The sequence below is a fragment of the Telmatherina bonti genome (assembly GCF_933228915.1).
Source record: "Telmatherina bonti genome assembly, chromosome: 1".
Lineage (NCBI taxonomy): Eukaryota > Metazoa > Chordata > Actinopteri > Atheriniformes > Telmatherinidae > Telmatherina > Telmatherina bonti.
This window is the reverse complement of record NC_136619.1, coordinates 45,506,470-45,518,317: the sequence shown is the minus strand read 5'-3', so window position 1 is coordinate 45,518,317 and position 11,848 is coordinate 45,506,470. Positions and strand designations below refer to the sequence as shown.

Below are 11,848 nucleotides of genomic sequence, written 5' to 3'. Positions count from 1 at the left end.
GATATAAGGTTATTCCAGGTCTGATCCAGATGTGATCCAAAGTTATTCCAGGTCTGATCCATATCTGATCTGGGGTGAATCCAGGTCCGATCCAGATCTGATCCAAGGTTATTCCAGGTCTGATCCATAATTGATCCAGAGATAATCCAGATCTGATACATTTCTGATCAAGGGTGAATCCAGGTCTGATCCAGATCTGGTCCAGGGTGAATCCAGGTCTGATCCAGATCTGATCCAGGGTGAATCCAGGTCTGATCCAGATCTGATCCAAGGTTATCCCACGTCCGATCCATATCTGATCCAAGGTTATTCCAGGTCTGATCCATATCTGATGCAGGGTTAATCCAGGTCTGAACCATATCTGATCCAGGGTTAATCCAGGTCCGATCCGGATCTAATCCAAGGTTGTTCCAGGTCTGTTCCAGATCTGACCCGGGGTTTATCCAGGTCTGATACAGATCTTATCTGGGATTAATCCAGGTCAGATCCAGATGTGATCCAGGGTGAATCCAGGTCTGACCCAAGGTTATACCAGGTCTGATCCAGATCTTATCCAGGGTTAATCCAGGTCTGATCCAGATCTGATCCAGGGTTAATCCAGATCTGATCCAGAGTAAATCCAGGTCTCATCCAGTTCTGATCCAAGGTTATTCCAAGTCTGATCCAGATATGATCCAGGGTGAATCCAGGTCTGATCCATATCTGATCCAGGGTTAATCCATGTCTGATCCAGATCTGGTCCAAAGTTATTCCAGGTTTGATCCAGATCTGATCCTGGGTTAATCCAGGTCTGATCGAGATCTGATCAAGGGTGAATCCAGGTCTGATATAAAGATATTCCAGGTCTGATCCATATCTGATCCAAGGTTATTCCAGGTCTGATCCATATCTGATGCAGGGTTAATCCAGGTCTAATCCATATCTGATCCAGGGTTAATCCAGGTCTAATCCATATCTGATCCAGGGTTAATCCAGGTCTGATCCATATCTGATCCAGGGTTAATTGAGGTCCGATCCAGATATGATCCAAGGTTATTCCAGGTCTGATCCATATCTGATCCGGGTTTAATCCAGGTCTGATCCAGATCTGATCCAGGGTTAGTCGAGGTCGGATCCAGATCTGATCTGGGGTTGATCCAGGTCTGATCCAGATCTGATCAAGGGTGAATCCAGGTCAGATATAAGGTTATTCCAGGTCTGATCCAGATGTGATCTAAAATTATTCCAGGTCTGATCCATATCTGATCTGGGGTGAATCCAGGTCTGAACCATATCTGATCTGGGGTGAATCCAGGTCTGATCCAGATCTGATCTGGGGTTGATCCAGGTCTGATCCAGATCTGATCCAAGGTTATTCCAGGTCTGATCCATATCTGATCCGGGTTTAATCCAGGTCTGATCCATATCTGATCCGGGGTTAATCCAGGTCTTATCTATATCTGATCCAGGGTTAATCGAGGTCCGATCCAGATCTGATCCAAGGTTATTCCAGGTCTGTTCCATATCTGATCCAGGTTTAATCCAGGTCTGATCCATATCTGATCCGGGGTTTTTCCAGCTCTGATCCAGATCTGATCCGGGTTTAATCCAGGTCTTATCCAGATCTGATCCAGGGTTAATTCAGGTCTGATCCGGATCTAATCCAAGGTTGTTCCAGGTCTGTTACAGATCTGACCCGGGGTTTATCCAGGTCTGATACAGATCTTATCTGGGGTTAATCCAGGTCAGATCCAGATGTGATCCAGGGTGAATCCAGGTCTGACCCAAGCTTATACCAGTTCTGATCCAGATCTTATCCAGGGTTAATCCAGGTCTGATCCAGATCTGATCCAGGGTTAATCCAGATCTGATCCAGAGTAAATCCAGGTCTCATCCAGTTCTGATCCAAGGTTATTCCAAGTCTGATCCAGATATGATCAAGGGTGATTCCAGGTCTGATCCAGATATGATCAAGGGTGAATCCAGGTCTGATCCATATCTGATCCAGGGTTAATCCATGTCTGATCCATATCTGATCAGGGGTTAATCCAGGTCTGATCCATATCTGATCCAGGGTTAATTGAGGTCCGATCCAGATCTGATCCAAGGTTATTCCAGGTCTGATGCATATCTGATCCGGGTTTAATCCAGGTCTGATCCAGATCTGATCCAGGGTTAGTCCAGGTCGGATCCAGATCTGATCTGGGGTTGATCCAGGTCTGATCCAGATCTGATCAAGGGTGAATCCAGGTCAGATATAAGGTTATTCCAGGTCTGATCCAGATGTGATCCAAAGTTATTCCAGGTCTGATCCATATCTGATCTGGGGTGAATCCAGGTCTGAACCATATCTGATCTGGGGGGAATCCAGGTCTGATCAAGATCTGATCTGGGGTTGATCCAGGTCTGATCCAGATGTGATCCAAGGTTATTCCAGGTCTGATCCATATCTGATCCGGGTTTAATCCAGGTCTGATCCATATCTGATCCGAGGTTAATCCAGGTCTGATCCATATCTGATCCAGGGTTAATCGAGGTCCGATCCAGATCTGATCCAAGGTTATTCCAGGTCTGATCCATATCTGATCCGGGTTTAGTCCAGGTCTGATCGATATCTGATCCAGGGGTTAATTGAGGTCTGATCCATATCTGATCCAAGGTTATTCCAGGTCTGATCCATATTTGATCCGGGTTTAATCCAGGTCTGATCCAGATCTGATCCAGGGTTAGTCCAGGTCTGATCCAGATCTGATCTGGGGTGATTCCAGGTCTGATGCAGATCTGATCAAGGGTGAATCCAGGTCTGATATAAGGTTATTCCAGGTATGATCCAGATGTGATCCAAAGTTATTCCAGGTCTGATCCATATCTGATCTGGAGTGAATCCAGGTTTGATCCAAGGTTATTCCAGGTCTGATCCAGATCTGATCCGGGGTTAATCCAGTTCTGATCCATATCTGATCCGGGTTTAATCCAGGTCTGATCCAGATCTGATCCAGGGTTAGTCCAGGTCTCATCCAGATCTGATCTGGGGTTGATCCAGGTCTGATCCAGATCTGATCAAGGGTGAATCCAGGTCTGATATATGGTTATTCCAGGTTTGATCCAGATGTGATCCAAAGTTATTCCAGGTCTGATCCATATCTGATCTGGGGTGAATCCAGGTCTGAACCATATCTGATCTGGGGGGAATCCAGGTCTGATCAAGATCTGATCAAGGGTGAATCCAGGTCTGATATAAGGTTATTCCAGGTCTGATCCAGATGTGATCCAAAGTTATTCCAGGTCTGATCCATATCTGATATGGGGTGAATCCAGGTCCGATCCATATCTGATCTGGGGTGAATCCAGGTCTGATCCAGAGCTGATCTGGGGTTGATCCAGGTCTGATCCAGATCTGATCAAGGGTGAATCCAGGTCTGATATAAGGTTATTCCAGGTCTGATCCAGATGTGATCCAAAGTTATTCCAGGTCTGATCCATATCTGATCTGGGGTGAATCCAGGTCTGATCCAGAGCTGATCTGGGGTTGATCCAGGTCTGATCCAGATCTGATCCAGGGTGAATCCAGGTCTGATACAGATCTTATCTGGGATTAATCCAGGTCAGATCCAGATGTGATCCAGGGTGAATCCAGGTCTGACCCAAGGTTATACCAGGTCTGATCCAGATCTTATCCAGGGTTAATCCAGGTCTGATCCAGATCTGATCCAGGGTTAATCCAGATCTGATCCAGAGTAAATCCAGGTCTCATCCAGTTCTGATCCAAGGTATTTCCAAGTCTGATCCAGATATGATCCAGGGTGAATCCAGGTCTGATCCATATCTGATCCAGGGTTAATCCATGTCTGATCCAGATCTGGTCCAAAGTTATTCCAGGTTTGATCCAGATCTGATCCTGGGTTAATCCAGGTCTGATCGAGATCTGATCAAGGGTGAATCCAGGTCTGATATAAAGATATTCCAGGTCTGATCCATATCTGATCCAAGGTTATTCCAGGTCTGATCCATATCTGATGCAGGGTTAATCCAGGTCTAATCCATATCTGATCCAGGGTTAATCCAGGTCTAATCCATATCTGATCCAGGGTTAATCCAGGTCTGATCCATATCTGATCCAGGGTTAATTGAGGTCCGATCCAGATATGATCCAAGGTTATTCCAGGTCTGATCCATATCTGATCCGGGTTTAATCCAGGTCTGATCCAGATCTGATCCAGGGTTAGTCGAGGTCGGATCCAGATCTGATCTGGGGTTGATCCAGGTCTGATCCAGATCTGATCAAGGGTGAATCCAGGTCAGATATAAGGTTATTCCAGGTCTGATCCAGATGTGATCTAAAATTATTCCAGGTCTGATCCATATCTGATCTGGGGTGAATCCAGGTCTGAACCATATCTGATCTGGGGTGAATCCAGGTCTGATCCAGATCTGATCTGGGGTTGATCCAGGTCTGATCCAGATCTGATCCAAGGTTATTCCAGGTCTGATCCATATCTGATCCGGGTTTAATCCAGGTCTGATCCAGATCTGATCCAGGGTTAGTCGAGGTCGGATCCAGATCTGATCTGGGGTTGATCCACGTCTGATCCAGATCTGATCAAGGGTGAATCCAGGTCAGATATAAGGTTATTCCAGGTCTGATCCAGATGTGATCTAAAATTATTCCAGGTCTGATCCATATCTGATCTGGGGTGAATCCAGGTCTGAACCATATCTGATCTGGGGTGAATCCAGGTCTGATCCAGATCTGATCTGGGGTTGATCCAGGTCTGATCCAGATCTGATCCAAGGTTATTCCAGGTCTGATCCATATCTGATCCGGGTTTAATCCAGGTCTGATCCATATCTGATCCGGGGTTAATCCAGGTCTTATCTATATCTGATCCAGGGTTAATCGAGGTCCGATCCAGATCTGATCCAAGGTTATTCCAGGTCTGTTCCATATCTGATCCAGGTTTAATCCAGGTCTGATCCATATCTGATCCGGGGTTTTTCCAGCTCTGATCCAGATCTGATCCGGGTTTAATCCAGGTCTTATCCAGATCTGATCCAGGGTTAATTCAGGTCCGATCCGGATCTAATCCAAGGTTGTTCCAGGTCTGTTACAGATCTGACCCGGGGTTTATCCAGGTCTGATACAGATCTTATCTGGGGTTAATCCAGGTCAGATCCAGATGTGATCCAGGGTGAATCCAGGTCTGACCCAAGCTTATACCAGTTCTGATCCAGATCTTATCCAGGGTTAATCCAGGTCTGATCCAGATCTGATCCAGGGTTAATCCAGATCTGATCCAGAGTAAATCCAGGTCTCATCCAGTTCTGATCCAAGGTTATTCCAAGTCTGATCCAGATATGATCAAGGGTGATTCCAGGTCTGATCCAGATATGATCAAGGGTGAATCCAGGTCTGATCCATATCTGATCCAGGGTTAATCCATGTCTGATCCATATCTGATCAGGGGTTAATCCAGGTCTGATCCATATCTGATCCAGGGTTAATTGAGGTCCGATCCAGATCTGATCCAAGGTTATTCCAGGTCTGATGCATATCTGATCCGGGTTTAATCCAGGTCTGATCCAGATCTGATCCAGGGTTAGTCCAGGTCCGATCCAGATCTGATCTGGGGTTGATCCAGGTCTGATCCAGATCTGATCAAGGGTGAATCCAGGTCAGATATAAGGTTATTCCAGGTCTGATCCAGATGTGATCCAAAGTTATTCCAGGTCTGATCCATATCTGATCTGGGGTGAATCCAGGTCTGAACCATATCTGATCTGGGGGGAATCCAGGTCTGATCAAGATCTGATCTGGGGTTGATCCAGGTCTGATCCAGATGTGATCCAAGGTTATTCCAGGTCTGATCCATATCTGATCCGGGTTTAATCCAGGTCTGATCCATATCTGATCCGAGGTTAATCCAGGTCTGATCCATATCTGATCCAGGGTTAATCGAGGTCCGATCCAGATCTGATCCAAGGTTATTCCAGGTCTGATCCATATCTGATCCGGGTTTAGTCCAGGTCTGATCGATATCTGATCCAGGGGTTAATTGAGGTCTGATCCATATCTGATCCAAGGTTATTCCAGGTCTGATCCATATTTGATCCGGGTTTAATCCAGGTCTGATCCAGATCTGATCCAGGGTTAGTCCAGGTCTGATCCAGATCTGATCTGGGGTGATTCCAGGTCTGATGCAGATCTGATCAAGGGTGAATCCAGGTCTGATATAAGGTTATTCCAGGTATGATCCAGATGTGATCCAAAGTTATTCCAGGTCTGATCCATATCTGATCTGGAGTGAATCCAGGTTTGATCCAAGGTTATTCCAGGTCTGATCCAGATCTGATCCGGGGTTAATCCAGTTCTGATCCATATCTGATCCGGGTTTAATCCAGGTCTGATCCAGATCTGATCCAGGGTTAGTCCAGGTCTCATCCAGATCTGATCTGGGGTTGATCCAGGTCTGATCCAGATCTGATCAAGGGTGAATCCAGGTCTGATATATGGTTATTCCAGGTCTGATCCAGATGTGATCCAAAGTTATTCCAGGTCTGATCCATATCTGATCTGGGGTGAATCCAGGTCTGAACCATATCTGATCTGGGGGGAATCCAGGTCTGATCCAGATCTGATCAAGGGTGAATCCAGGTCTGATATAAGGTTATTCCAGGTCTGATCCAGATGTGATCCAAAGTTATTCCAGGTCTGATCCATATCTGATATGGGGTGAATCCAGGTCCGATCCATATCTGATCTGGGGTGAATCCAGGTCTGATCCAGAGCTGATCTGGGGTTGATCCAGGTCTGATCCAGATCTGATCAAGGGTGAATCCAGGTCTGATATAAGGTTATTCCAGGTCTGATCCAGATGTGATCCAAAGTTATTCCAGGTCTGATCCATATCTGATATGGGGTGAATCCAGGTCTGATCCATATGTGATCTGGGGTGAATCCAGGTCTGATCCATATCTGATCCAGGGTTAATCCAGGTCCGATCCAGATCTGATCCAAGTTTATTCCAGGTCTGATCCATATCTGATCCAGGTTTAATCCAGGTCTGATCCATATCTGATCCGGGGTTATTCCAGGTCTGATCCATATCTGATCAAGGGTTAATCGAGGTCCGATCCAGATCTGATCCAAGGTTATTCCAGGTCTGATCCATATCTGATCCGGGTTTAATCCAGGTCTGATCCAGATCTGATCCAGGGTTAGTCCAGGTCTGATCCAGATCTGATCTGGGGTTGATCCAGGTCTGATCCAGATCTGATCAAGGGTGAATCCAGGTCTGATATAAGGTTATTCCAGGTCTGATCCAGATGTGATCCAAAGTTATTCCAGGTCTGATCCATATCTGATCTGGGGTGAATCCAGGTCCGATCCATAGCTGATCTGGGGTGAATCCAGGTCTGATCCAGAGCTGATCTGGGGTTGATCCAGGTCTGATCCAGATCTGATCCAGGGTGAATCCAGGTCTGATCCAGATCTGATCCAAGGTTATTCCAGGTCTGATCCATATCTGATCTAAGGTTATTCCAGGTCTGATCCATATCTTGTGCAGGGTGAATCCAGGTCTTATCCATATCTGATCCGGGGTTAATCCAGGTCTGATCCAGATCTGGTCCAGGGTGAGTAAACATCTCATCCAAGGTTATTCCAGGTCTGAACCAAATCTGATCCGGGGTGAATCCAGGTCTGAACCATATCTGATCCAGGAATTTATCCAGGTCTGATCCAGATCTGATCCAAGGTTATTCCAGGTGTCATCCATATCTGATCCAGGGTTAATCCAGTTCTGATCCATATCTGATCCAGGGTTAATCCAGGTCTGATCCATATCGGATCCAGGGGTTAATCGAGGTCTGATCCAGATCTGATCCAAGGTTATTCCAGGTCTGATCCAGATCTTATCCAGGGTTAATCCAGGTCTGATCCAGATCTGATCCGGGGTTAATCCAGTTCTGATCCATATCTGATCCGGGTTTAATCCAGGTCTGATCCAGATCTGATCCAGGGTTAGTCCAGGTCTCATCCAGATCTGATCTGGGGTTGATCCAGGTCTGATCCAGATCTGATCAAGGGTGAATCCAGGTCTGATATAAGGTTATTCCAGGTCTGATCCAGATGTGATCCAAAGTTATTCCAGGTCTGATCCATATCTGATCTGGGGTGAATCCAGGTCCGATCCATATCTGATCTGGGGTGAATCCAGGTCTGATCCAGAGCTGATCTGGGGTTGATCCAGGTCTGATCCAGATCTGATCAAGGGTGAATCCAGGTCTGATATAAGGTTATTCCAAGTCTGATCCATATCTGATCCGGGGTGAATCCAGGTCTGATCCATATCTGATCCGGGTTTATTTAAGGTCTCATCCAGATCTGATCCAGGGTTAGTCCAGGTCGGATCCAGATCTTATCTGGGGTTGATCCAGGTCTGATCCAGATCTGATCAAGGGTGAATCCAGGTCTGATATAAGGTTATTCTAGGTCTGATCCAGATGTGATCCAAAGTTATTCCAGGTCTGATCCATATCTGATATGGGGTGAATCCAGGTCTGATCCATATGTGATCTGGGGTGAATCCAGGTCTGATCCATATCTGATCCAGGGTTAATCCAGGTCCGATCCAGATCTGATCCAAGTTTATTCCAGGTCTGATCCATATCTGATCCGGGGTTTTTCCAGGTCTGATCCATATCTGATCAAGGGTTAATTGAGGTCCGATCCAGATCTGATCCAAGGTTATTCCAGGTCTGATCCATATCTAATCCGGGTTTAATCCAGGTCTGATCCAGATCTGATCAAGGGTGAATCCAGGTCTGATCCAGATGTGATCCAAAGTTATTCCAGGTCTGATCCATATCTGATCTGGGATGAATCCAGGTCTGATCCAGATCTGATCCGGGTTTAATCCAGGTCTAATTTAGATTGTAGCTGTATACACACTTTTCCTTAATTTGTATCTGACCTGAACAAGACAACACACCTTATGTGAATATTAACCAAGTAAGACCTCAACAGATGATTTTGATTCTTCCAGGAACTGTATTTTATTGATTTGTTTCAACAAAATGAATATCGAAGACGCCTCTTCCTGGTTTTGACGGCATGGTTAACAAAATGAAACTTCTCATGTTTTAATATGAAAGCTGTGAAGTGTAAAACTGTGTTCTAACCTGTGTAACATGACTCAAGTTAAGGTGAATGAAATTTTAGTCCATCTTCCTTCTGTCAATATGATGGATGTGTTGACAGCAAATGTAGTGTGTGTCTGCTGAAAGATGATTGGCAATGAAATAGTTCAAAAGATAAAATGAGACAGAAAAGACCTGGTGATCCTGCTTTCTGGAGTTAAAAGCCAACGTAAAAAAATTAGTTTTTAAAAAAGACTTAAAACCACTTAAAGTCTGTGCTGACCTCGCAGAAAGAGGGAGACCGTTCCAGACTTTGGGTGCAGTAAAGGTTCTGTCTCCATGAGTCGAGTCCTCAAGACAACTAGCAGCATCTGATCTTCTGATATTAGAGCTCTAACGAGACAATGATGCTGCAGTAGCTCAGAAAGGTATGAGGGTGCCAGACCATTTAAACATTTAAAAGACAAAAGTAAAACTTAAAACTATTCTGTAAAAGACGGGCAGCCCAGGGATAACGTCCTCACACCGTCATTTCCACATTTACAGGCAAACAGCTGAGTTCTGGACCAGCTGAAGGTGGTGGAGGAGAGACTAGTTAGTCCCAGTGAGAAGTAAGTTGCAGTCGTTTAGTCTCGAGAAGACAGACGGACGGACGGACGGACGGACGGACAGACAGACGGACAGACAGACAGACAGACAGACAGACAGACAGACAGACAGACAGACAGACAGACAGACAGATAGATAGATAGATAGATAGATAGATAGATAGATAGATAGATAGATAGATAGATAGATAGATGGATGGATGGGAGAATAGATGGATGGATGGATGGATGGATGGGTTGGTGGGTGGATGGATGGATGGATGGATGGGTTGGTGGATGGATGGATGGGAGAATAGATGGATGGATGGGTTGGTGGGTGGATGGATGGATGGGAGAATAGATGGATGGATGGATGGATGGGAGAATAGATGGATGGATGGGTTGGTGGATGGATGGATGGGAGAATAGATGGATGGATGGATGGATGGGAGAATAGATGGATGGATGGGTTGGTGGGTGGATGGATGGATGGGAGAATAGATGGATGGATGGGTTGGTGGGTGGATGGATGGATGGATGGATGGGTTGGTGGGTGGATGGATGGATGGGAGAATAGATGGATGGATGGATGGATGGATGGATGGATGGGTTGGTGGGTGGATGGATGGATGGATGGATGGATGGATGGGTTGGTGGGTGGATGGATGGATGGGTGGTGGGTGGATGGATGGATGGGAGAATAGATGGATGGATGGGTTGGTGGGTGGATGGATGGATGGGAGAATAGATGGATGGATGGGTTGGTGGGTGGATGGATGGATGGGAGAATAGATGGATGGATGGGTTGGTGGGTGGATGGATGGATGGGAGAATAGATGGATGGATGGGTTGGTGGGTGGATGGATGGATGGGAGAATAGATGGATGGATGGGTTGGTGGGTGGATGGATGGATGGGAGAATAGATGGATGGATGGGTTGGTGGGTGGATGGATGGATGGGAGAATAGATGGATGGATGGGTTGGTGGGTGGATGGATGGATGGGACAATAGATGGATGGATGGGTTGGTGGGTGGATGAAATTAAAAGGAAAACATCTTGAATGTTTTAATTGTTTATATTTAAACAACACACATTAGCTGAGCAACTTCCTGTGTTTTACTTTGAAATGCGCGGACAGGAAGTCCGGTCCTCTGTGATTCCCGGTAACTTCCCGGTTTTCCAGCCGTCTCCAGATTTCGGACTGACTGCCGGACCTGTCAGACTGGAGCTGCTCTGATCCCCCGCGTAGCTCCAGGATGCTGCTGGCGGGGAACGGCTCCTCCGGCTGGGGCGACGTGTCCGGGACCAACCGGTCCGCAGGGACAAGCCCCGGCGCTTCGGCGGCCGATGGACCCGGACCGGAGGCAGTGATAGTGCCGGTGGTGTTCGGGCTGATCTTCGTGGTGGGGGTGGTGGGGAACTCTCTGGTGATGGTGGTCATCGGGAGGGTGAAGTATAGCAGTGGGGCGCGCCCTCTCAGCCCTACAAACATCTTCATCGTGAACCTGAGCGTGGCAGACCTCCTCTTCCTCATCTTCTGCGTGCCACTTCACGCCACCATCTACTCCCTGCCCGAGTGGGTGTTCGGGGCTTTTGCGTGTAAGTTCGGACACTTCTTCTTCACAGTGAGCATGCTGGTCAGCATCTTCACGCTCGTGGCCATGTCCGTGGACCGTTACATCGCCGTGGTGCGCTCCAAAGACCCTGCGTGCGTCCGGAGCCCAAGGAACACGGTGGTCGGGCTGGGTGTCATCTGGACCCTGTCTCTGGTGTGTTCGGTTCCGGTGGCGCAGCACCAGGTGATCACAAACCACCCCAGCGCCCCGAACAGCTCGTTCTGCTGGGCTGAGCGGACCGGCGCGTCCAGGGCCGCCTACAGGGTATCGCTCCTGGTTCTGGGGTACCTGCTGCCGCTGCTGCTCATCTGCTGCTGCTACACCAGGGTGAGTCCAACGCAGCTAATGTTTGACTGCAGTTGCTGTAAAACCACCCTAATAATCCTCACGCGGGGCCAAAGGCCGCGCGCAAAGTCCCGGTGCTGCGTAAAAACTCGTTCCGCGGTGTGCGCGCGCATCAACGCTGTGACGTTTCAGGTGATAAAGGTGTTTTGAGGGTCCAAGAATCACGTGACTCGACTGAAGA

General features: G+C 47.2%; 1 protein-coding gene across 1 annotated transcript in view; it reads left to right on the top strand.

The window, feature by feature from the left end:
* Positions 1–10,962: 10,962 nt before the first annotated feature.
* Positions 10,963–11,848, top strand: part of galr1b (galanin receptor 1b) — a gene marked incomplete at both ends in the record, with an annotated part of 59,427 nt that continues 58,541 nt past the window's right edge. The window contains one exon of the mRNA XM_079264971.1: positions 10,963–11,649. Coding sequence (XP_079121097.1) covers positions 10,963–11,649 — 687 coding nt within the window. The remainder of the gene's footprint in view (positions 11,650–11,848) is intronic.